The sequence below is a fragment of the Anopheles darlingi genome, chromosome X (assembly GCF_943734745.1).
Source record: "Anopheles darlingi chromosome X, idAnoDarlMG_H_01, whole genome shotgun sequence".
NCBI lineage: Eukaryota > Metazoa > Arthropoda > Insecta > Diptera > Culicidae > Anopheles > Anopheles darlingi.
Window position 1 is genome coordinate 718,452 of NC_064873.1, and position 26,549 is coordinate 745,000.

At 51.1% G+C, this 26,549-nt stretch overlaps 3 protein-coding genes across 5 annotated transcripts in view; 1 reads left to right on the top strand and 2 right to left on the bottom strand.

The window, feature by feature from the left end:
* Positions 1–2,196: 2,196 nt before the first annotated feature.
* Positions 2,197–16,598, top strand: LOC125951719 (E3 ubiquitin-protein ligase HECW2-like). The gene is made up of 5 exons (XM_049680752.1): positions 2,197–5,043; positions 5,124–5,290; positions 13,450–13,902; positions 14,647–14,916; positions 14,979–16,598. Exons 1-5 carry the CDS (start codon positions 2,518–2,520, stop codon positions 15,787–15,789), a joined length of 4,227 nt encoding a protein of 1,408 aa, XP_049536709.1. The 5' UTR covers positions 2,197–2,517; the 3' UTR covers positions 15,790–16,598.
* On the bottom strand, positions 16,047–19,834 carry LOC125951795 (uncharacterized). The gene is made up of 3 exons (XM_049680880.1): positions 19,325–19,834; positions 18,903–19,259; positions 16,047–16,065 (listed from the first exon to the last, which is right to left on the bottom strand). The coding sequence occupies exons 1-3, from the start codon at positions 19,822–19,824 to the stop codon at positions 16,047–16,049; spliced, it is 876 nt and encodes a 291-aa protein (XP_049536837.1). The 5' UTR covers positions 19,825–19,834.
* Positions 19,835–26,548: 6,714 nt separating this feature from the next.
* The window catches only part of LOC125949376 (glutamate receptor ionotropic, kainate 2), a 6,573-nt gene continuing 6,572 nt past the window's right edge, over position 26,549 (bottom strand). For all 3 annotated transcript variants that reach the window (XM_049676358.1, XM_049676368.1, XM_049676350.1), the window contains one exon: position 26,549. This exon is cut by the window's right edge and continues 662 nt beyond it. The gene's annotated coding sequence lies outside the window, so the exon portion shown is untranslated.

Consider the following 26,549-nt stretch of genomic DNA (forward strand, 5'->3'; position numbering starts at 1 on the left):
GGCTACTGCTGCTACTGCTGCTACTGCAGCGACTGTCTTCGCGTGCGCACCAATTTAACGGCGAAACGGCTCGCTCGATCGATCGTTTCCTCCGTTTTTTTTTCTCGTCGCTGCCGCCGCACTTTAAAACGACATAAATATAAACATAAAGCGACACACACACACACACACAGACACGCGAGCGCGCGCGCGCGCGTGGACACTAATTCCGTGGTGGTGGCGCACGCATAAATGCCTTGCCCGGGGAACGGGTGCAGCTTCCCGGCTCTTCGGATCATATAAAGTTCCAATAAAAAAAAAAACAGAAACAAGTGGAGAACGGTTTGGAGGTTGGGACAGCAATAAAATATTCGGCTGCTGCTGCATCGTGAGGCATCATCGCCGCCCTAACGTTTCCTGGCACACTGATTAGGCTCCGGTCTGCCCCAAAAAAACAGCGGCGCGGCGTGGTGTGTGTGTGTGTTGCGTGCTGCTCTTCTGGGGCTGGGCCTCCAGTCGAACTGTGAGGCATTTGATCGTGATCCCCTGGCTTCCGCCTCATCCCCCTCTCCATGGTTCACGAAAGGTCAACGCGCTCCCCCTTAAAAACAGCCAAGGGTTAGAGGTTTTGATGGCCGCTTTTTGGCGACTGTTTGCTGCTGCTGCTGCTGCTGCTGATTGCTGCTGATTGCTGATTGCTGATCGAGTAATCCGCGCGGGGTCAATCGGTTTCTATTGTTTTAGGTTGCTACCCCCCCCCCAGCTCGAGTGAGTGTCTGAGTTTACTTCACTTTCGCCTTGATCGATATCGGTCCGGAAAAGGTCAAGAGAGAGAGACCGGTGTTTGTGGATCGAACGGTGTTGGCGCAATCGTTACCGTGATTACCACAAACACGCACAGGCACTGGATCTTTTGGGGTTCTTTTTTTTCTAGGAGGTTTGCGAGGGGGTTGGGGGTGATCCAAGAAACGGAGGGAGATGTAAAGAGTGGTCCAGCGATCTGCCCTGGATGTTGGTTTAATCATGGGTCCTCGGAGCACAAATACTATTGCTCATATGATTCCTACAGCAAGAATAGAAGTGTAATACTTTGACGATGACTTCAAAACGAAGAAATTATTATACTCTCTTTCGTGAGCTTTTTGTTCGCACGCAGTACACCGCAGCGCCACCTGTAGTAGGGTGGAAATATTTCATTGCTCGAATCTGCTTTTATGCTGCTTGAAGCGTAAAAAATATGCTGCTTGAAGCGATGCTGGAAATATATATGCTCGAAAATATGCTGCTCGAAGCGCATGACACACACACACACCTTGCACGACGACGACGTCACGCACACTACCTCGCGAGGAAAAGTCTCGTTCCGGTAGTAGTTTGCGGAAAATCGTGCGTTCATTTATCGGAAATTTTGAAATCGGAAAATAGGGAAAACCTTAAATCCGCTGCGGATGCGGATAATGTATTCGAAGGAATATTTTTCCCACCCGAAAGGGCAAAAGGGGTTTATTCCAAATGCCAAAAGCTTCTTTTCTGTGAGGCCGACATTTTCCGACATTTTCATCGGTGGTTTAATGTCGTGTCGTTCTATTCAGGAATTATCCCTTTTCAGTTTTTTTTAACCTTTTCCCATGGGCTGGGCATCCTTATCCAAAACGGGGTCTATAATTCATAGTCCTCAACTTTTCTGGGTCAATTTCTATGCTTTATGTCACTTCAGTAAAAATGGCTATTTTTGGCCACCGACGAAAGAAAGATCTGTAAAAGCAAAGCAAGGGTTCAGCATATCCCGCATATGCCTTTTTTGGTGGCACAAAACTGATAGACATAAAAACAAAGAAACATGCAGGAAAAATGTACGATTTTTGCATGGAATCACTTTTGCTGAGTGATTTGCACGGATTTGCGAAAAATAAGCGACGAACTCTTGCAAAAAAAAAAAAACAGTATAAAAATGTTGATAACAGTTCACTTTGCACGATCTATGCAAGCAAACAGCGGATTTAAAGGTCATACGGTACTGGGCGAATCGTTGCATAGGTGGATAGGTTTTTTTCCGAAGATTCCGTCGTCGCCCACCGTTCCGTTTGACAGTTCGCTCACTGCGGGATGGAATTCTCGCTACGGATTTTGTCATGACATTTCATGACAATACTGTCAAATTGTCTCACTTTTCTCGCACACCATTCTCGCCACCTTTCGTTTAGACGCGCGGCGCGTGGGAGGGGTTGGAACGTCAGGGCCAGCGGGGCCCCCTCCGAGTTTGTTTGTGATTTTGGTTGGTGGTGGGTACCTGGTGTCCTTGGAGGGTAAAAGCCTGGTGGTGATACGTCCTCGAATCAAGCAATCTCAATCTCAATCTCAATCCCTGCCGATCAACCGTTCCATCGATGCAGCAGTCCACGGGTATCTGGCATGCCCTCACCATGAACCGAACATCGTCAAGGAAGGGACGATGGTCCGCAAAACAGGCGGCACTGGACCGGAAGGTCATTCTATCGTAAACAGGAGTGTAGCAATAGCAGCAGCAACCCTCACACGATGAGTACCATAGTCCCGGCGGCCCCCGGGGCAATCGGTGATGACCACCAGCCGGCAGCAGGTGATGGCCAGGCGACGGCGGCGGCGACTCTCTCCGCGACGAGCGAACCACCAGCACAGGAACAGCGTCCGGGACAGGACCTTCCATCCGCCAATGGCAACTGCTGCTGCTCGGAGTCTTCCGCGTCCGACGACGACGACGACGACGACGAGCCGGAAGGGCACCATGACATGGAAGAGGAAGAGGAGGATGAGGAGGAGGAGGAGGAGGAACCGCCGGAAGTGCGAGCAGCCTGCCTGATGCAGGATTTCCCCCCCACACCGTACGAGGAGTGTTTGGATATGAAAATGTTCGAGGTCCCGGACACCCGGGAATCGACTACCGAGATACCATCACCACCGGCGCCGCCGCTGCCGCCACCCACTGTCCACCAGGAGCAGGAGATATCGGACCACCAATCGCCGCTGGTACCGGACGGTTCTGGATCCTTCGGAGTGCGCCGGAAAAGCGACATCAACGGAACGAAAGACGACGGATGCAGGGAGGAGAAGGAGGAGAAGAAGGAAGGTCAGACGAGCGCGTTGGCGACCGGTGACACCGGTAGCAGCGACAATGGCACCAAAAAGAAGGTCCGCCCGAACGGCCTGACCTTGTCTGTGTCGCTGCACGATTCGTTCTGGTTCGGTGCGGGCGGGGAATCGCGGGACGGGGAACCAGTCCCCGTCCCCGTCCCCGTCCCGGTCGAGCCCAACCTGCACCGACCGCTCGAGCGTTCCTGGCCGCCAGCCGGACCGGGCCGGGACCATTACCGACCGGACCGGGAACGACCAAGGTCGGGGGCGAGATCCAGCCGAACGGAGGGAGGGGAGCGTCGTGTGCTGGATCAGGAAGGGTTCAGCTTTGACATCATCGATATGGACGAACAGCCGACCGAGCTCGAATCTCGCGAAGCGAAGGCAACAACGGAGCAACAGCAACCACAACAACCACAACAACTAGAGGAAAACGAACAGGATGAGGAGGAGAATGAGGAGGAGGAGGTACAACAGGCAGAAGCAGAAGATGAGGAAGAGGAGGAACAGGAAGGTGCGATCGGTGGAGTGGTGGTAGAGGCCCGGCCGACCCCGGTCGTGGCCACGGTATCCTCCTCGGTGGTCCGGTCCCATCGTCCTCTCGTACGAACCCGTTCGAATGGCCGGCTAAGCGCACCACGATCACGGGGCGGAACAGCAGCAGCAGTCGCAGCGTCCAGTGGTAGCGAAAGTCCGCGCCCCGCTCCGGGACGCGGTCCGTTGACCCGGGCTCGAGCCCGTGCCGTCCACCAGGAGCTGGTCTGTCCACCGACACCCACCCACCATGCCAGACGTTTGGCGCGCGTGGACCGCGCACAGCCACAGTCTCATGAGTCCCATGAGTCGACCGGGGAGCAACGCGAAGCAGAACCGGCGCCGAACGAGCCGGCCCACGCGACTGCTGATGGTGAGGGTGAGGGTGATGGGACTAGGCCTCGGTCCACAGCGGAAAGCGTCACGCCGAGCGCGTCCGTCCCTTTGCGTCACATTCCGATCATGCGGTTACCGTCGATACCGGAGCAACGGGGCCGGGCATTGCTCGCCGAACCGGACGAACCACTACCGCCGGCCTGGGAAGCCCGGATGGATAGCCATGGGCGGATATTCTACATTGATCACGCGACGCGCACCACCTCCTGGCAACGCCCAGGGCCGCACGGTGCGGTGGGCAGTGCGCTGACGGGCCCGGACGGTGGTCCGGATGCACACCGGGCTCAGCTCGATCGCCGGTACCAATCGATACGGCGCACGATCTACGAGCACATGCAGCAGCGAAGCCGTGCCGCGGAGGAGTTACCGCGGGCCTCAACGTCTGGCAATGCGACGGCGACGTCCGCGTCGTCGTCCGCGTCGTTGTCGCCACCATCACGGCACCAATGGGCATCGACGGACGAACCGGACGGTGGTGAATCGAGCGGTCTCCGAACCGATCTGCAACCGTTGGTCGAACATCCGGCGGTGCTGATGCTCTGCCGGTCCGATTTCTACTCGATGCTGCACACGAACGAGGGTGCGATCCAGCTGTACAACCGGAATGCCGCCCTGAAGCATATGGTGTCGCGGGTACGCCGTGATCCGACCAGCTTCACCCGCTACCAGCACAACCGGGATCTGGTGGCGCTGGTTAACTGCTTCGCTGCGGCCACCGGACCCCACGAACCACTGCCGATCGGTTGGGAGAGTAAGTACGATCAGAGTGGCAAACAGTTCTTCATCGATCATGGGCAGCGGCGGACATCGTTCATGGATCCTCGGTTACCGACGGAGGGACCGCGGGTACCGGCGAGCCTGTTGCGTCGGCCGCAACCCCATCCACGCCGGCTCGTCACCGATGATGTACGGCCGGTACCACCACCACGTCCACCCGCTACCACCACCACCACCACCACCACCACCACCACCATGCATCGGTGGCAGGCGGAGGCGCAGATACCGGTCGCTTACAACGAAAAGGTACGTCCTGTCCGGGACCGTACTCGCCCATTTTTTTTTTTTTGCTCAGTCTCACTTTGGCCTCTTGTTTCCTACCACAGGTCGTTGCGTTCCTCCGCCAACCGAACATACTGGAGATACTGCGCGAGCGGCATGGGTCGGCCGCGTGCTCCCGGAATCTGCGCGAAAAGATCAACGCGATCCGGGTCGAGGGGACGGCCGCACTCGATCGGTACGGTCACGACCTGGAGCTCACCATACTGCTTAGGTAAGTCGGCCACTCTTTACCGCTTATTCCGTCTGTTTTTTGGGGTTTTTTCAAATTCAATTGTAACATTAAAACGCAAACGATTACTATTAATTCGGGCCCCAAAAAGGCTGATTTTTTTTCCTGTGAGGTTACCATTTAACTGCAATTTTTTCTCGTGCATTATATTAAACTACAATTTTTCAAGAATATTTGAATGTGTGTTTTTTTGGGGAAGATTTGTTTACATTATGAATGTAAGATATTCCTTGAAATTTCCACTCATACTGCCATATTTCCTCTGAAGTGTATTTTTAAAATTTTGAAACTGTGTTATTTAAAGCCAATCGAAAACAACTGTTGTATGTTTGGCTGTTTTGCAAAAGAATTGTGTGATCAGTGCTGCACAATGTTCGTTGAAAAAAAATGAGGCAAATGTAAACGCAAGGTTTGCAAGCATCGAAGATACACTTGATACATCTCTTCTTATGAGTCGACAATGCGTTATTTCTTGCTATTTGTTGTTCGGTCGATCGGGTTCTCGCATGGGAAACACAGAAAGGTGATCCATGCTACTGGCTATCTTATCAAGAGCTCTAAAATCCTCCCATAAAAGAGACAAAATTTCGCCATTCTTGAGTTAGAAGCGAACGGAACTTTCTTTTACATATATATAAAGCTTGGAACAGTTAATATTTGGCCGCTTTTGTTTAATCATTGCAGCGCGCCTAGTAGTCACTTTGCCATTCCGTTGACAGCGTTTTAATCATTGTAGTCTGTTTATTTAGTGGTAATTTTTTTGTCAAAATTGATCTATGCCTTCAAAAGTTATCGCCGATGGAACGCAAAGGGAGAAAAAAAAATCTGCACAATCACTGTAAAAATTGGATTTGGCTGGAGAAAACACCGCGAAAGTCTTGAAATTTCCAAACTAAACTCAAAATACCATATGTAAAGTTTAGGAGGGGACTTTTACCTTGATTTTAGCACAATAAAACAGCCGAAAAGTGTAACGAATGCCCGATTCTGCAGACAAAATTGAATCAACAATCCAGGGATCTCTCAGCGTGATGCCACCAAGAAAAATTCACGACAGTCGGCATAACAGTTCGGGAAATATTTTTAAAAGAAATTTTAAGGTCATAAAAGCTAGAAAATAGCCAAATAGGACGCTAGAGCACAGCTTTATTGCCCAAATCCGTGCAGGGAAGCTGTATGAACAAGTGTTGACCGAATTCAAACCATGCATTTCGATGGACGGTGAAACACTCGTAGAAATGCATTTAGAAAAATATCAGAATACAGATTTGATTTTACCATTCATAGAGGGAATGATTTAGGAAGGGTTTGGTGTATTTACGAAGATAAATTTGTCCATAAAATGATGCTTTGGCATGGGATATGAAATTGTGGCGACAAATCAAATGTTTTCCTCATTGGGGCAACGTTCATTCGAAATTTGTGCAAGAAAAGAGTGTCTACAGAAAAGGATTTTGTTCTTCATTCGTTCACCAACAATGCTGTGTAAGTTTGGCATGATTTAGGTAGCTGTTCTTGCCGAAGGTATGGCGTTAATGTTTTGTATTCAAATAGATCGATTTGATAGGGAAAACTATCAACACCCAAAAATGTCTGGATTTTCGTTCCATCGATTTCTATTTGACAATTATCATAAGGAAACTTAAAAAGTATATCAGAAATGTATAAAAACTAACTGAAATGAGGGTGACATGCAACAAGAGGGCGAATGATGTGACCTACAGTACTGTGCAAACATTTTTGGGTGATGTCAAAGCAAAAGTTGAAAAAGTCATATAAAAAACAAATGAAAAATTTTCATCAATATTTCTTATAAAAGGCAATAAGAAAACCTACAAAATAACACCTTTCTTTTCTTTATACGTCATTTTTTGGCTGAGATATGACCTATTTTGTGCGGCCAAGTATTAACTGTTCCAAGCTTTATATAGATAGCTCCTTTTGTGATAAATGATAAGTTTTATACAGATTTTATTTGAAAAAGTGTTGCTGTTTACGAGTAATGCTTAAGAAAATGTTTGTTTTGCCTAATTATTGTAACAGTATTTTCAAATATTGCTTGGTGAAACTGTTCTTTAAATGGATGAAACGCGACGTTTGCCAAACAACGTAAGTTTTTGCCAAAAACCGCTTCAAAATGCAGCGCGTTGCAGTGTTTCACGCAATCAAGAATGGACAAAATGTTAAACAATTTCTGTTGAAATGATCAGCATTTATAGAAAAAAGGGGGAAAAAGGTCTCAAAAACAACTTAATCACGTGAGAGAGAGAGAGGCTTACACATTGAGATTGTCGAAACGATTTCATTATGAAATGTTTATTATTAAACATCATCCATGATTACTATTGGTCATCCAGAGCGGACACATTCTGTCCTGAAAATCAATTGAATTGAGTTTTGAGCAATTCGTGACCCCGATGAGTGTGTCTGTCTATAGGTAATTGTTAAAAAAACAACAAAGAAACACAATCTCACCCACCCGTCTACATTTGGTGTGGCCTGCCACACATGCATTGGCCTTTTCAACCTCGTGCTAGCGATCGGCTAATCTGCGTGCAATTATTGTTCTTCCCTAACATGGCCGGACAATAAGTGTGGAGATGAATAAGGCTCTCTATGGGGGAGGTCAGAGGTCAGGTACAGTCAGTCCATACCGATTCAGCCCCAGCGAACAAGCGGCGTAGTTCAGGAGCATTAAAAGCAAGAGAAAGCGGAGAAAGCAGAAGATCTAGAAGGCGCGCGCCCACTTCACACCCGCTCATGACACGTGTTATCGATTCGGGTTCGGGCGAAAGAGACCGTTCTCCGCGACTGTATGCAAGATGTGTGGCAGGCAGGGAGCAGCAGCTATCACAACTCGACGGAACTTCAAGTGTTGTGTCGCCGTTGCGCTGATGTTGTCGTTATTTTGTTTGGACTTAAAAATCGAAATGATTTGACTCTAGCGCTCTAGGCGAGATCTTTTCTAAGGAGTTGTTCTGCTCTTCTGTTGTTTGAAGTAAACGCGAAGATATATGCGGTTGTGCAGTACAGTGCGCCTTTGTTCGTGTTTGTCAACCCCAAAAAAAACCCTTTCCCATTCTGCTGCGTACAACAAAAACCAAAACTGTAACCACTTCATGATCTCTCTCTCTCTGCCCGTTTCATCATTACCTTACACGCCCTTAGATTCCTTCATATTATTCTCCTACTAGCGATCATGAAAAACACTCACTCCTCCACGTTCTTTTCTGCGTCTCAGAAACGTTTACCGTTTCGCTTTCGTTAGTGTCGTCACGACACGCGCCCTCCGATCGGTCGGTGAGACGATCATCATCATCATCGGGCCTCCATTACATTTGTTTATAATTTTAACCACCCGGAATGTCAGCAGCGTGTCAGCAGTCTAGGAAGCTGGGGGGGAGGCGAGCGGACTAAGAACCACTTGTGACGACTCTCGCACGTAACGCACTGGATGTGCTGGTGTGTATTGGTTTGGGGAGTTCCGATGGAAATGCTTTCGGTTTCATTTTGTGTTTTTTTTTTACTAGACAGTCCTCTTCCACCCTGGTAATTGTTGATCGCGCACCCCCCCCCCTACCCTTTTTTTTTAACCCCATCCGCCCCGGCATCCCACATGACATCATGATTGTGATTGTATGCCTGCGAGCCCGGCTAGAACACGCTGCTTCCCTTTGGTTGGGGATAACCGGGATAATAATGTCGTCGTCAGCAGCACCGTTTCCTGTCGACTCCGATGGGCCCGCCAAGATGCTTCCGGTGTGCAAGTGTGTCTCGCTGAGGCTGCTGCTGCTGCTGCCTCGCTGCGATCGCTGATGCATCCAGCGCCTCTTCTTCTTCTTCTTCTTCTTTTTCGGTCCCGCGTTTGCTGACTCTTGCCGATTTTTCCTGCGCCGCTGACGCTGGTAGAGCGTCATTTTCGCGACAAGGGTGACCTTGGGAAAGGGCAAAAGATTCCTATGGGCCTATTTTTGGTCGAGAAATCCCCCCCCAGAGAACTTAACCTGCATCCGATAAGCGCTGATGAGTGGAACATCAAGTTCCACTCTCATGTCATCAAGTCAGAAATAAGCTGCTCAAAAATAAGCTGCAAAAAATAATGGAAAAATAACCGTAACGGCATTTGAATCTCATATTCGTCATCGAACAAACTTACTAGCGCAACGAGCGTGTTCGAATCGAATACAAGCTGCAATTGCAGCTATCCGAGCAGACACATCATCTGCCTCAAGGCGCACATCGGCACATCGGCACATCGGTGGAGCTGCACCCCCATTGATAATCTGATGAGAGCTGCTGTGTACCAGTCCGATGAGTCATGCCCATTGGTCTCTCTATAGCGGCAAAAGCGCGCTCAATGTCTTAATGTGTGTCGCCTCCTTTTGGGAGACAATAGTTTTTTGCTACAATCAGATTTTACAGACTTGGCCGCTGACCCCTATCGAGCCTATTCATTTCAGCCTTTCTGCTACTATTTTGCGCGCTTGAATTGTTTGAATTGTCCCCGTGTGGGGTACAGGGATTTTATCCCTTTAAAAGGGGATAGGGAGTTCAGAGATCGCAGGTACCGGCCAGCCAGCCTTCCTAAAGATACAGATATAGGTTTAATCGCGTGATAATTGCGCCGTTTTATGAGAGTGACAGAGTGAGAGAGAGAGAGAAAACTACTTGCAGCAGCTCGCTTTAGTGAGCGCGAGCGCGAGCAAGCGTGAGCGCGAGAGCGAGTGAGAAGACGCGTTCGTGTTTGACTCCAAGAAGCGCGATCCTCGCCTTAAGATCCACGGAGCGTTCGCGCAGCTTGCTTAGTCGGTTGGTGAAGCTTCTTGGAATCGGTTCAGTTTCTGGTGCGCGTCCTTCTAGTAGCTAGTCTTGTGCTAGTAAGTTTACCGCACTCGCGCGCGCCTTCTCGTGTGTCTGTGTGTGTCTGTGTGTGTTTGTGTGGAAGTATGTAGTGTGCCTTTCGAAAAACTGTAGACTGTGTCGGGCGTCGTCGCATGAAAATGGCTGTGGTGTGACCAAATCAAATCCTCAAACGATCAACTAAACGACACACACGCATTCGTACACAATCAAACACGGGTCAACGTGTAACGCTCCTTTCGATTTTGATTAGAATTAGGGAAAGGTGTAAAAATTATAACCCGACAATCAACAAGTGGCGAATTTTCCTTTCTTCTCTTTTTTTTCTGTCACCGTCTAATAGCGGTTTGGTTTTCTTTCCACCACCACCACTTCCACCCCACCCCACCCTTGGGAAAATTGCACCAATTGAATTCCTTTCGGTTTCGTTAGCCTGAGTTTTTCGCGCATTTTTTTTGTTTTTTTTTTGTTTTGGAAGAGCGTAATCTCTTCACCTGAGTTGATTGTTGATCGCACCCCTCGGGCCGCCTCGATATGTCGTCATAACGCTAGAAGATCGCAACAAGTGATTTCGCGGATGGATGTGATCGCGGATAAAGTCGTCGTCAGCAGTGTCAGCGTTTCCTGTTGGTTTCTGTACTCCCGGTGACTGCTGGTGACCAACCTGGTGTGTGTGTGTGTGTGTGTGTCTTTTGGATCGCAACACAATCAACTACTCTGCAGGTTTGAAACAACAAGACCGACTCAGACCCCCCCGGGGTCTGTGATCTGTCGGTCAGGAGGTCAGGAAAATTTTCATTTTTTTACAAATTTCGCAACCGTTATCATTGCCTGCTATACCTGGTTTGTGTGTGTGTTTTTTTGTTTGTTTCCTCGGGAGTCCCTTGCTTTGTCGCTTCAGGGTGTATCCTGCCCAAGAAAAGGAGAAGCGTTCGGCAAACGCACTCATACACACATTTGCCTAGTACTTACACAATACGTTTTCGCTCCAATCAATAGGGAGCATTTTCGGCCTTCACACACACCGTCCGTCGTTGTGGCTTCGTTGTTAGCTGGCCGTACCGTGTAGACTGTTGATCCTCGTGTTTGTACTGTGGGCCACACCTCTGGCGTGGCCCCGACCTTGGGCGCGATCGGCAAGGCCAGTAGAGGCCGGCGTGCATAGGCGCGCGATATGATATCGCGATGACGATAAGACGAGAACCTCTCGAACCCCCCAGTGGTGGGCACTCCTACCAAAAATTCAGTTCGCCTTGCCTTTTCTCTCTCTCTCTCTCTCTTTTTTCTGACATTCCTCGTCATTCCAGTTCGGGACTATCACGGAGCTGATCGCCCTGAAGGATAATGTTCGACTTTGCCTAACACAAAGGCACTGTACAGTGCATTTGTAGTGCATTCGAGTACTTAGGAGTAGGAGTGCGAGTGGTGCAGGAGTATTTTGCATTTTTAGTAGTGGCCGCGCGATTACGGTCACTACTCGTCTGGTTCGAGCCACCGCGCCCTGCGTCGCCCTGTAATTAGACGTGTGCGTACCGACACCTTCGTTCGTTCGTTCGCACCTGGTGAGGGTGAGGGTGCTGATGCTGGGTGAGCTGGCACTAGAGCACTAGAGGGGTCTGCACTACGAAGTGCACTCCTTATTGCTCTCCCTTTCTCTCTCTCTCGCTATCTTTCTCTGTCTCTCTCTGCATTTGTTAAGCTGATATTATGACACTTCGTCATGTTTACTACCCGGGAAAAGATGGTCCGATGGTCAGTGTACTGGTGTTAGCCAGCAAGCCAGCAAATCCTGATCAATGTATCGATCATTCATTCTCTAACACCCAAAACCATGCCCTCCATGAATAGGTGGTCGCAATCCCATTCTCTCCCTAAAAAAAAAAGCAAATCTCGATTGCGTTCCATTTTTACACTTTGACACTGGGTCGTTTCGCACCTAGCGGCTCGGTCCCGCCGCTGCTGCTGTGTATAAACTAGCCCCTGACTGACCCCTGGGCTCGGCCGAGACAAAGCCGTAAAGTCGGATGACAAACGGATGCCTTAACTGGACTGGCAAGTCACACTGGGCAACACACAATGCATCGATGCAATGATCGGCACACGCCCCGTCAAGTAACGAAGTTAGGGAAAAAGCGAATTCACGTGGATTGTGTAACAGCTTGCATGTAACAAATCTTTGAATGACTAATGTAGTGACATGGCATTAATAATGCGATTTTCATGCCAAGGATCAAAAGTATCAACCTTCATATAGGATGTGTGATTCGATGTCCGGTTCGAACTATAACCTAGCAAGCTGTAGTAGTGGTTAGGGTGACGCTACTTTTGCAATTGTGAAACAATGATTTCCGTGTTTCAAGCTCAGTTTTCAATGGATTGAAAAACACGTTTCCCGGACTCTACTCCTTCAAAAAACAAAAAAAAAAAACCATTTGTCGGTGGCTTATGACAGCCGTAAATAAGGCAGTAACTCCCGTAACACAAAAGCTAAAAAGACTTTTGCCAAACAGTATTGAAAAGAGTGATATGATAGGACCTCAAATGTGTTACACTTCAACGGGATTATGTTGATGCTTGCACCGCGGTGTGATGTGCCAACAGTGGCATCATTTACGTTAACATTTCCTTAACGAAAACCTCCTCAAATGTGTTACACTTCAACGGGATTATGTTGATGCTTGCACCGCGGTGTGATGTGCCAACAGTGGCATCATTTACGTTAACATTTCCTTAACGAAAACCTCCTTCAACAGTTGATCTGAAATCACGCTCGCTCGACACCACGCTCTTCCTGTTCCTGTGTGTTTTTGTGTTCAATCGTAAATCTGTGCGTGTGCGTGTGTGTGTTTGTGTAACGTAAAGAGGATGGCGATTCCGATCGTGAGCAGTGACGACGATGTGGAGAATCCGCGTGGACAGCGCGAGCGCGAGCGCGAACTGTCGCGTGAATTCGGGCGTCCGCGTGAGTACAGGTGGCGTGAGCACCGTACGCCGGCCCAACGTATCCTTCGGCCCTTTCGTTAGGGCTATGAGGGCGCTAGCGCGGTGGTGTTGCTTCTGTTACGCCTTGTAAGTCACGTCGATGCATCGATGAGGTCAAGATGGTGTCGCTAGTAGGCGATACGAGTGTCCAGGATATGTGTCCGGTTTTGCACCCCTCCCCCCTTGGAGAAGCTCGCTGATCGCACTTATTATGTGTCTTAATCGTTTGTTTCTCTCTTTCTTTCCTTCTTTGCTTCCTTTCTTTCTTTCTGGTTCCACCAAAATCGCCGCCATTGTAGCCTCTTCGAGGAAGAAATAATGAACTACATCCCGCCGCGCCCTCATAGCACCCTGGCACCGAGTCGCCCGACGCGCGGCGATGCAGAAGGATACGAGTTGATAATCATGAACGAACTAAGACCACGAGTAGGCAGATCGACGGGAGCGGGAAGAGCAGGACGAGGGGCAGATGGAGCAGGAGCAGGAAGAGGGGCAGATGGAGCAGCAGGAGGATTTGGATTGGCCGCAGCCGCAGCCGGGCTACCGGACGAAATCAACGAGGGTGCGGTCGTCGTACGCAACGGCCAGGGACAGGGTGGTGCCGCCGCCGCCGCCGGTGGTGGTCGACGCCAGCAGCAGCAACAGCAGCAGCAGCAGCACCCCCAACGGTTGCGGCGCGACTTCGACGCGAAGCTGACCCTCTTCTGTCAGCGTCTCGAATCGAAGGGTTTCGGGCGCGGACCGCAGCTCAAGTAAGTCACCACCAGACGAGTTCCGGTGTCGGATCGTGATCACGGGGGGAGGGGTCTTTTCCTTACGACTGCCTTATTGCTATTTTTTTGGTTTCGTTTTTGTTTTTCCTCCTCAACCATAAACCACCTGACTGTGAAGGTCAGGTGTGTATGTGTGTGAGGTATGAGTTTGCGGTGCTTTATGTGTTGGTGTGCTGGTGTGTACCGGTGTCCGTCATCCGTGACGCGGACGCTCTGTTTTTTTTTTCTTCCTTTCCACCACCAGCACCACTTACACCGATCGATGGTCCAGTTGGTCGTTCTCGTTGACCGGCTCTTCATCTTCGCGACACACCCTCGCGCGCTTTCTTCCCTTCCCCTTCGACTATCGGCCCTCACTTTAGCACAAAAAAAAAACAAAACACACACACACGCTAGCCAATCGATGGTGAAGGTGATTCCGGTGGCATTCCGGATGAATTATGCATTTTGCCGAACCGCCAGTACCAGTTGGGGTCTGGTAATAAATGCGAGTCTTATAACAGCGAGCACTGCTGCTCATCAGCTGCTGCTGCTGTTCCGTGCAGATCGCACACACACACACTCTTGGTGCGGCTCCGCTACACACCTCCAGCTGGAGGCCAAGGTCGTTTGTGTTATGGGGACTGTTGGCGAGTGTTAAAACCGCGGCCGCGGCACTGACCGCGGATCGTGTACTTTACTTTCACTGTATAACCGGTCTGCTCTTCTTCTTGCCCCGCATAGGCTGCACGTACGCCGCAACTACCTGCTCGATGACGCGTTCCGGAGCGTGATGGCACTGAGCAGACGGGAGCTGCAGCGCGGCCGCCTCTGCATCCAGTGGGACGAGGAGGACGGGCTCGACTATGGGGGGCCGTCGCGCGAGTTCTTCTATCTGGTGTCGCGCAGCCTCTTCAACCCATACCACGGGCTGTACGAGTACTCGGCCAACGACATCTACACCGTACAGATCACGCCCGAGTACGGACTGTTGCCGCGCTCGAGCCTGGAATGGTGAGCTGCCGGAGCTTCGGATTCTTAATAACAATAAAACAACAAAAACTCCTCCCCCGCAGGTACCGCTTCAGTGGACGGTTTCTCGGGCTCGCCCTGGCCCACCAGTTCCTGCTGGACGTGTTCTTTACGCGCCCGTTCTACAAGGCCCTGCTGCAGCTCCCGGTGGCGCTGAGCGATCTCGAGTCGCTCGACAACGAGTTCCACCAGTCGCTGCTGTGGATCCGGGACAACGATGTCGGCAACGGTAGCGAGCTGGGGCTAACGTTCAGCGTAACCGAGGAACGGCCCGGCCAGCCCAAAGTGGAGCTGGAGCTGCGCCCGAACGGCCGCAACATTGCCGTAACCGAGCGCAACAAACGGGACTATCTGGAGCGCATCATCAAGTGGCGGCTCGAGCGGGGTGTACTGCCGCAAACCGAGGAGCTGCTGCGTGGGTTCTACGAGGTGATCGATGCCCGGCTCGTCTCCGTCTTCGATGCCAGCGAGCTCGAGTTCGTCATCTCCGGTACGGTCGAGATCGATCTGCGCGATTGGTGCGAAAACACCGAGTACCGGGGGGGTTACCACGCTTCGCATCCCGTCATCGTGTGGTTCTGGAAGGCACTGTTTACCTTCTCGAACGCTCAGCGCCTTCGTTTGCTGCAGTTCGTGACGGGTACCTCGAGCGTACCGCACGATGGCTTTGCGGGGCTTCGCGGTGCCACCGGTATGCGCCGGTTCTGTGTGGAGAAGTGGGACAAGGTCGATGCGCTCCCGCGGGCCCACACCTGCTTCAACCGGCTGGACCTACCGCCGTACCCGTCGCTCGGCATACTGTACGAGAAGCTGCTGATGGCCGTCGAGGAGACGGACACGTTCGGTATCGAGTAATGGGCGAGCAGTCCGGTCCCCCTGGTAAACCCCGTGTCATCTCTTCCCTGGCGTGCCATTTGAACGCGAGACTGCAGCAGACGAAGCAGAAGAAGAAGCAGAAGCAGAAGAAGAAGACGAAGGGATCGTCGGGAGGGGGGGAACAAAATTTAGGCCGCATCGATTAGATTACCACAAAACCTAACCAGACTTAAAGACCAACAAGCGGTTCAACAACAACAACAGCCGATATAATCGTAACTGGACTGGACATCACATCAAATAGCAATAGCAGGCCTAAAGAAATGCCACAAAATGCCAGAAAACCAGAACAAAAAACATTTATACGCTCAAAGCAAATCAAGGGTTCGAGGCACCAAACACAAGAAAACAAAAACCAGATAGCGAGCCTCCCCCTCCCCGCGCGATGTAGGACGAAGATAAAACAGTGAACTTGTGAGTGGAAAAAGAGCATTCATGACGCATTTTTCCGTTTGTTTTTCTTTTTTTAAACGCATAATAATATTATTTTAAACAACTGTCTGCGGCTGCATCCTGCTCTTTAAGGCATGCGTGTAAGCGCACACACACACGCGCGTTAGCTTTAAAGATTTGGTGGCAGTTTTGCCAATATATATAAATATATATGATATATCGTAACTATTAGCGAACCGTAGCTAGTGTATTTTCGCCGCTCGAATGGCGCACGAAAGCGAAGGCAACGATTGGCGAGATCAATCCCTACAGGCAAACTTTCGCACAACGCATTACAGTAGAGGTTGAGAGATTCAAAAAGAGAAAGCGAGAGAGAGTAAAACAAAGAGTATAATTCGAAGAGTATATTTCGAAGGCAGGCATCAACACAGTTTAGTTTACCGTTTTGGATTTTCCATTTATCGTACAGTAAAATGCCACCATATTCCATAGAAAAATTGCCGCGCTTGCCAGCACATCGTCCCAGCTGGAAAACATCTTGGGCGTAGGAGCAGAAAACAGACTGTAACGACCGCGTTGCCTTGAGTGCTTTACCAAAATTAAGGAAAGGGTAAAGGTTCTAGAGATTTCCTACCTTCGATTGCGCTACTATAACTGCCATTTGCTGCTAATGCTAATGGAGCAAAATTTGAATGTACTTAATTTTATGCACAGGGCATAACAAAGCAAACGAAACAACCAACTAAACGAACATAAATTCCGGATGCAGATCGTAGAGCGGAGGATTTACGTTGAGAGAAGAAGTGTATTCAGAAAAGTGACTAAAAATGCGAGCGAAAAACGGGAAAACAAAACCAATCCAAAGAAGCCTCACACGTCCCAAGGTTACTCAATCAACGGCACGCGGTCGATGGTCGGTGGACGATGGTGTTAAGATTCGCGAAAATAGCTAGTAAACACACACACAGCTTAGGTGTACGGTTCTTAGGTTTAAGGGGCTCGCTCGCTACAATATACGGCAAAGGAACCAACGCACCAACATCCTGCCGGGCGAGTAGAAGCAAAAGACAAACGGCTCTGGCGCGTCGCGGCGCGTTCCCATACGCCAAACATTCCATCTTGCAAATTCCACCGGACGCCATCGAGCAACCGGAAAACCCGGACGATGGAAGCGATGGAACAGTACTAATCAGGCCAGTCGTATTTCGTGATAATAAAACAACGCATTTTCTACAGTACAGTACCCCGACGTTGCGGCCTGGCATGGCGACCATTAGGCGTCCGGTTTTGCATCCGGTTACCATTTAGATATTTATTGAAAAAACCAAACGCGTCAGCGAAAAACAGGAGCAATCGGTGGCTAGCCCTCGCTTACACCTAGTAACAGGAGTATGCGATGCGATGCGATGCACGCCCTCGTAAGGATTTGCAACCCCCCTCAGACAGCTCGATACAATACCAAAGGCATCGCCCTAACCTACGCTCATCCTTGATTGTTTCGTGATTGATACGATGGTTTAGGGGGTACGTCAACATAGCTGTCGCATCATCACAGCACGCGCGCACATCTTCGATTTCTTCTTCGGTCACTTTACTAACCAACAATCAGCGATGGCGTGTGATGGCGTGATTGATTTTCAATGTAGCGCAGGGTCATTTCTCGGGGGTTGAACCATCATCCCCCGATTTCCAACTCGAAGTGCCACGATCGACTATTTGGTGGATAAATGATGCGCATCGATCGATCATGGTGCGTTAGGGTTAAGTATTTCTAGTTTTTAAATGCAGCAACAATTTAAATAGCAGCAACGACAAAGCACGAAGCACAACAACAACAGATATTTTTTTTGTTTTTGCAGCTCTCGCAGCTTTACAACTGAACTGAACTTCTGATGAAAACTGATTCGCGCAAAAACCCTCGAATGTACTGTAAAACTTTTGATCTGAGCGCGCTCAGCGTACAAGAATGCCATTAGCACAATCCCCCTTTTGTTACCAGCAGCATCGCACTCACGGTTAGCATCACTTGAACCAATTGAACAATACTCGAATTTTAACAAAAAAAAGGAGAAAATAAGATTCGATGCCTCGCTATTAATGCTGCGAATTAAATCTACTGATCTTTGATGTGACCTCCACAGGATGGAGGAGTGAGTTACAGTAAATATACAGATCGCTTTTCCTATCCCACTTAATTTAGTTCGTAATCATCACCGATCGAGCAATCGAGGGAATGCTTCCCAGTAGTAGTAGTAGTATCCAGAGCAGGAAGGATCAAGCGAGAAGACACAGCGAACGCACATATTTGTATTATTGTTGAATTGAATAGTCTTCGAACAGTTCCCAAACCAATTGGCACCGATCGCCTCTCGGTCCTTGGTTCTACCTTTCGGGGACCCCCCACCCCCCGGCGCACCTACTGCAAGGGCATTGCGCGTTGCGCTGTTGAACTTAAAAGTCGTGATATGAATCTAATCTCCGTTGCTATCAATGCACAACGACCAATGACGGAAGAAGAAACGAAAAAAAAACAATTACTCCCTCACTCAATACTCCCCCACATCTTCCATCCCACTCACACACACACACACTGCTATTGTCGAAACTAAATAAAGCGCGAAACTAAACATACAACCCCCCCCGGGATGATCGAAGGATCCACATCCGAAAACGAAAACGAAAAGGAAAAAAAATGTGGCCACTTACCGCAGCTGTTGACGGCCGGTTGATGGAAGCGGTGACCGGCGGGCAGCAGATAGAGCGGACCGGCCAGCTGTACGCCGTGGTTCAGGATGGCCTGGAGCGTCGCGACCGCCAGCACGATCCAACCCCAGGCACCCTCGGGGTAGTAGTGGCGCCGCAGCGTCGACACCTTGGCCGCGGCCTGCCCCGAGATGCACCGGTGTTCGCTACAGGGCAGGGAGCAGCCAGGATGGTGGTGATGGTGTAGGTGATGATGGTGTTGCAGCAGCTGATGGTGATGGTGGTGCGGTTGGCCGGTCGCAACCGTTGCGGTCGCTATCGTAGCCGAAGCGGCCAGCGCACCGACCCCGAACCTGTTGGTTTGTGAGGCAACGCGATTAGGTCACACACACACACACACACACTCCCTCAAACTTACAAGCAGCTGCCGGTGTTGGGCGCGTGGAGCACCGATCGCGTCGTCGTGCACTTCTCCGTGTAGATGTAGTCCCAGTTGTCGATCTTGAGCGACTCGGAGCGGTGCGTACGGTGGTGTGCACCGCTGCTGCTACTACTAGTGTCTCCATCGATGGGTCTCGCGTGGACGAAACCAACCGTTGTTCGTCGCTGTTGCTGCTGTTGCTGTTGCTGTTGAGGCACGAATGGTGTCGGTGATAGTGGAACCCGGGCCACCTCACCGATCGTTACGATCGGAGGCACCACCGCAGATGGTGGTGGTGGTGGCGGAGGTTCGGTGCCGGCTACGCCTCCCGAGAGGGCCAGGAAGTTTAACGCCGATACGGCGGAGCTGTAGGTGCGTCCCTTCGCATCGAGCTGTACGATGGTGCGGGCTGCGGAGGGGCGCCGGGACGCGGCGAAGATCGACGAGGGCCAGGTTTGGCTACCAGGCCGGGGTGCCAGTGCAGGAGGCGGATTCATTGCACGCCCCCTCCCCCCCTCGCCAACCTTTTTTTTTCACACTACTCTTCTTCACACTTCACTCACTCGCTACTTGCACTGCAAATGCATTCCGTTTGCATTATGCACAGATGCACACACACACACACTAACACTACTACTACTACAAGGACTGTGGCACGTTCCCCTTAAAAATGATTAACAATGAACACGATCTAGTAACACGAGTGTTTTTTTTTTGGTTTGTTGTTTACTTCTTCACAGCGATGCGCTTCGCTCACAAAAGACTACAACAACTAAGCTAAAAAGAGACGTAAAGCACGACAAAGCACGGGCATCCGTGCCGGTGCCTTACGGTTGACTCGCAGGTCCTAGGCGATTGATTGGAGAATCTCGGTGCGTTGCTACGGGTAACAGGCACATGGCGCTGGCCAGTTGCATGGAGTTGGATGGATGGATGGATGGATGGATGGATTGCTGATAACCCGAACGCCCGGAAGCCCCGAGTGGCCACGTGGCTACTCACACACATGCACACACATACGCACACACACATGTACACATGTTGCTCGATGAAGATGTTGTTGATGAGTGTTGATCATGGTTTGGTGTATTGAACGCGCGGCGCGCGCTCGTGATGTTTGGCGGCATAACGACGCTCGCGGGTACGGGAGGGAAAGGGCACTACGGGCGGCTGGCCGCATTGGTCGCGCTGGTGGTCGCGGTGACCGTGACAGCGATTAATTGATATGGGATACACACCGTACTGTCGCGTCTCACCGAGACCCCGATATCCGTGCGTGCGTGCGCGTGTGTGTGTGCTGCGTTCTCTATTAGCTATTCCGGGCGCTACGCACTACGACCGCGAACAGCACGCGACGACCCGCGTGCGGTGAAGGTCGCACACGAACGGACGGACGGACGGATGCAGCGTTAGAGTCGCGTCGTCCGCGTCGTCCGCGACACTAGCCACTACCAAGCACAACAACAACACAGGCAAAGGGGTCGCGTACGCACCGGGCCGGGCACCGGACCGGGCAGCCACCGACCGACCGAACGACCGACCGATAGCTCGAAATCCCAGAGCCCAGGAACGCCCGGTGACGCTCTGGCCTATACACGACGCACTCAATCACCGCGGTACACACACAAACACACACTTTTGGCACACACACGTGCCGCACCTCACGTAGAGGAGTGGGTCTTTTGGTGTACCGACCGATAGACCGACTGACCGACCGACCGACCGGGTTAGTGGTTGATGTTTGAATGAACGCGCCCCTCCGTCCCGCGAAACGCGCAAGAAACCGGGATGGCGTAGCGGTGGTGGTGGTGGTGGTGGGCCAGCCAGCGGAGCTGACTGACTGACTGGCAGCCGCTGCCTGACTACAGCAGCTTCAGCCACCGTTTGCCACCGTTTGCTGCTGCTGCTGCTGCTGCACTCGATGCCGGCACAGAGGGACCAGGACCACTCGGTCGAGTGTGTGTGTGTGTGCGTTGGTGTGTGTCGGTGTGGTGTTTTGTGCGGAGCGTGCTCACTCGCTTGTTCGCTTCGCTTTTGGCTTCGGCTCACTGACAACTCCCAGCTTCAGTCGACGCGACGGTGGCGTCGTCGTCGTCTCCAGCGCCAGCGAATGTAATACGCGGGCCGCGAGCGAATGGGAACATCAATGGCATCGTAACTGTCCTCCCGCGCATCCCTTTCGCATACGCCGGTTTCGGGGGAGGGGGGAGGCAGCGAGGCGTCCGGGGGCGTCCGCAGATAGTAGTCAATCTCGCCAATCAACGACACCTGCAACCATTGACAGGCCGTTGGGAGAGAAACAAAGAGGCAAACAGAGAGACAGTGCGTGTGAGAGAGAGAGAGAGAGAGAGAGAGAGAGAGAGAGACCGAGAGAGAGAGAGAGAGAGAGAGAAACAAAGAGCAACAAAGGTGGAGTGATAGTGCGAGCTAGAGGCCAGCAGCAGCAGCATCTGGCAGCTCGGTAGCTCGCCTCTGGAGCATCGCTATATGAAGGGCTGGTCATCTCATCTTGTAACTCACTCTTCGCCACCACCTGCCATCACACTCCTTACTCCCTCCTCCTTCTCTCTCTCTCTCTGTCTCTCTCTCTCGCGCGCGCTGTTTGATTTGATCCCCCAAAAACCAAGCAAGCAAGGAGCCAAACGGACGCTACTACCGCTAGGCGCAGCTGCCGACGCGCATATTCGTTGCGTTTTGCCGACGAATCCCGAACTGCCACCGCCACCGCCACCACCATCGCCGGTATGCCCTTCGTCGATCTCCCTGCCTCCCATCCGGATCTTTCCGAACGGATGCTAATGGCGTCATCGTTGGTGACGCCTGCTGCTACTGCTACTGCTGCTGCTGCGTTGGTGGTGATGGCTCCTAAGGTTATAAGGTCGCGCGTCCTGTCGTACCGCTGGTGGCTAGGCGTCGTCGTTGGCGTCGTCGTCGTCGTCGGTGTTTTGCTTCATTTCACCGTCATCATCGGCATCATCAGCATTTGGCAGGACGTTCGCGTGCCCAGAAGCCACAGGGGGCGCTCGCAGTGGGCAGGGATAACAGCAACAGCAGCAGCAACAGCAGCAGCAACAGCAGCAGTAGCAGCAGTAACGAGTACTGATTTGCTCCGCTGCACACACAGGCTGCAGGGTTTTCATATCTGCACATTCAACCACACACACACACATTGAGACGGGGTTTTTGGTGTGGCCCCAGTACCCCTTAAGGGGGGAGGGGGGGTGCTGCACCCTTGGAACTGCTGCAGAAACATCAAAAACCACAGAACACACACTGAAGGACCTCTGAGTGCCTCTCTCTCTCTCTCTCTCTCTCTGTTTGTGTGCTTGTCTCCCCCTCGACCCGGGTATGTGTGTGTGTGTGTTTGTGAGGGGTTTGAGGGGTCCCGTGTACTTACTTACGTCTTTTTCAAATTTGATTTGATGCTCCAACGACCGAGAGAGAGAGCGAGAGAGAGAGAAGCTGTTGCCCCTTTTGGCTGTCTGGCTGTCTGTCTGTTTGTGTGCAAGGGGTTGTGGTGTGGTGCGGGGGGGAAAAAGGGAAGACAGGGACAGTGTCACTTGACCTGGATTCCCGTCAGCATGCTGCATGCTCGACCATCGCGTACACCAGTTCCATCCGTTCCATCATCATAATCACTGTCTGCGTTATCTGCGTGCCTGCGACGACACTCCACACACACATCAACACTCACAGCAACAATTAAACATTTGTTTCAATTTCGCTCGCTAATCCTTCGTTTACCCCCCTTTTTTTTTTTTTTATTTTCCATCCCCCTTGCATCACTTTAATTAAAACAACTCCTTTCTGGCGGGGGAGCTCATGATGCTCTCTCTCTCTCTCTCTCTCCTCCTCTTATGTCCGTTTGCTGGCCTTGAATGCTGGCAGTGATTGCGCTGGCATGCCCTGACCACTGGCTGGCAGCTGCAGCCTGCAATTGATCCCGGTTCCCCTGGATCCTGCCAGTCGTTGGGACCGCGGGGGTTGTTGACCCACTCGCGGCTGGCTTGCGCTGGCTGACCTAGTTGCGAGGTAAAGAGCAAGTCCTCAACTAGTTGCACTCTCTCTCTCTGTCTCTCTCTCGCACACACACACACTCCCCTGCTCTGTGCATTCGACGCGCGGTCTTGGCGGCGACGACGGCCTTGGCGGCCTTGGGCAAAGGGCGTGTTGGGGTTGTAGAGGGAAAATTAGGCCAACCTCCCGGGAAAGTGGTGTCCTCGTAACCTCCCCCCCTTTATGCATCCTGGCACACATTCACACACACACATACGAACAGACAGTTAAGTGCCGCTCGCTTTCCCGGACTGGTGGACGACGTCATTGCATGCGCCGGTCACCAAGGCGCGCGTTGCACAAACCCCCGCGTATGTGTGTGTGTGTGTGTGTGAGCCAGCCAGCCAGCTATAGTCCCACAGAGTGCGCCTGGGTTCATAAAATGTCCAACACTGGAATGCGCGATGCGATGGCCTCTGGTGCTGGCCCCGAATGGCCGGAATGGCCTAGTGGCTGGTGTAATTCAGGTCAGCAGGTTGTGCCAGTGTGTGTGTGTGCGTGTGTGTGCACGTGTTTATGGATGCTCGATCGAAACACGGTGTACAGCAGCAGCACAACTCGACGCTCTACGACGACGACGACGACGATGAAGGCGATGACGGTCGTGCACGACAGGGCACGAGAAAGACATTTTACAACCAACCTCCCCATTTCCCCCTGCCCCCTGCCCCCCTTTTTCCCCACGAAAAGCCCCGGGAGTGCCAGGCGTCGGCTGCTGCTGGCTGCCACTTTTCCATTTTACGGGCGGACGGGCGACAGCGTCGAGCGGCCGATGATGATGCCTCGCTGGCTGATGCATCGTAAATGTGCCACTCCGCCACTCCTCCGCCTCCATCACTCCCTTCAACCCTTCCCCGCGATGCGCGATGAGCGCGGCTGCTCGCGACTGCACTGGAAATTGGAAAATCGGCGCCGCGCCCGCGCCACTCTGGGTGCAATGGAAAGGGCTCCTTTTTGGTCCCTTTCTGTTTTTTTTTTGTTGCGGTCGCTGGAAACTGCGCTGCGGACGATGCCATGATGGTGATGGTGGTGATGGAAAGAGGGTGCTTAAATGGAGTTTTGCGGTTTGGCGGTTTCGGCGATCAGCGCTCCCCAGCGGATCAAGTGTCTCGGTCGAAGGGAACGGAAAGGAGGTTTGAAGGTACATTTTTGGGTCCATGGGGCCGTGGGTGGTGGTGGTGGTGGGCACAGTGGTATCATTGAACCCCGGGGGCGCGACAAAATCCCACTCCTTCTCCTTCTCCTTTCGTTTTTCTTTCTCTCTCTTCTCTCTCACTCGATCACTCTGTTTGCTATCAATCTCAATGATCCTATATTTTTTTTAACTGAAACATGAACTTGAACTTACGACCAGAAGATACTCGGATGTCTCAACAGATCATTGAATTGATCATGAAGGAGGCGCATCGTAAAAAACGCAAAAAAAAGGTTTCCAACCAAAAACCAGTTTCGTGTGATTTATTCCGACAAAATATCAGGTCCAGGGCTTCATATTGTAATCGCATGTTGAAACAAACATAAACAAGCAAACAAAACTAAATACCAGAACAAAAAAAAGGATAAATTTATAACTTTGCTAGCAACTCAAACTCAAACCAACTGTCCAATTCGATTTGTATGAAAAATAAAACGCTAGGGAAGGAGGTCTAGCCGTGGTTTCTGTTATATTTTGACTGACTAGCTAATTTACCCGATCGCATCGCATTTCTTATCGATTTTTCAGCACGATAGTTAAAGGGAAAACATCAACATCTATATCTCTACACCCTTTTGCATAATTTTTAGGGAAAAGGACGTCAGATAATCAAAGGGAGAGAATGATCCCCGCCATGCGTTAAGCGCCACGTTTGGCCCCGGATGATCGGCCCGGATAGCTCTTTTTATGTTTATATGTTCCTAAAGCCCGATCGTTTCGAATCCTAACGGATCTCATCTGCATCCCTTTTTTTTTTGTTTGTTCTGCGGGTTTCTGCTACCATTTCTCAAACCAATGGACGGGGACTCGAGGAAGAAAGGAAGAAAGGAAGGATGAGGAGGCCATTTTTGCGTCGCAGCTAGACCGTTGCCGCCAGTTGCGCTGTTGCGCCATCTCGGCCAATTAATCATATCGGCAATTAACGATACTGATTCGTGAGCTCGTCGCACCCCATCCCCTCTTTCGTTGGCCATAAATCATCACCCCATTGCTCAACGTCTTTGGCCTCGTTTCCACTCCCCCACTCGCGCGTTTGTTGGTCCCTCTCCTGCTCTTCCTCCTCTCTTTCTCTGTTTCTCTCTCTTTTTCTCTGCTTTATTCAGTACACGACGACGACGACGACGACGACGACGCCGCCGCCGTCACCGAGAAAAGTGCCGCGCCGAGCGTAAATCGTTAATCGCAGCGCAGCAGCCTACCTTTACCTACATCCCTCCCCTGCCCCTGCAAGGGGTGCGTTTACGACTTTTGTGGCAGTTGTTGGCTGGCTGAATATTCGCTCTGTGGCTAACTGTGCTCGGAACTTGCTGAAATGAAATGTCTCTCAACAGAGAGACTAGGAGAGAGAGAAAGAGAAGGAGTAGAAGTAGAAAGGGGCCGCTGAAAACCGCCATTAGCTAGCTATTTCCGTTCCTGTTTCCGGCGTTCTTCAGTGCCCTTGCATACTTTTAGGCCAATGTCTTCGTGGCGTCGTTCGTAAGGGCGTCGTCGTCGTCGTCCAGCGTTCACCAGCATCCGGGGACCTCCCCCCCACTTGAGGGGAATTTTATTAGGGTTGAAGGTGCCTTTTGCGTTTTTATTGGTTTTTAAACTCTTGCAAAGGGGCATCACAATAAGGGCGTAGAAGGCAATGGCATCAATCGGAAGGTCATCGGCTAATGCCTAATGGTCTAATGACCAGTCTTGCAAGTGGTGTGCAACAAACATTAATTAGAACCCCCCAAAAACACAAACTGTCTATTGTGAAGCACCCTTTGTGTTTGTTGCGTAAATGCCATTACTTTGATTAATTTTTGAAGACCAATAGTTGCCCTTGGCCGTTGTTTTGGGAAGGTTTTTTTTTCTTCCGTGATTCCATCATTGCCCATTCAGCAATGAGTCATCATCATCCTCGATATGCTTTTATGCAATAGTTTACAAGTTTATACACAGGTTAAACCCGGTTTTGAACACGAATTTATTGTTTAATAT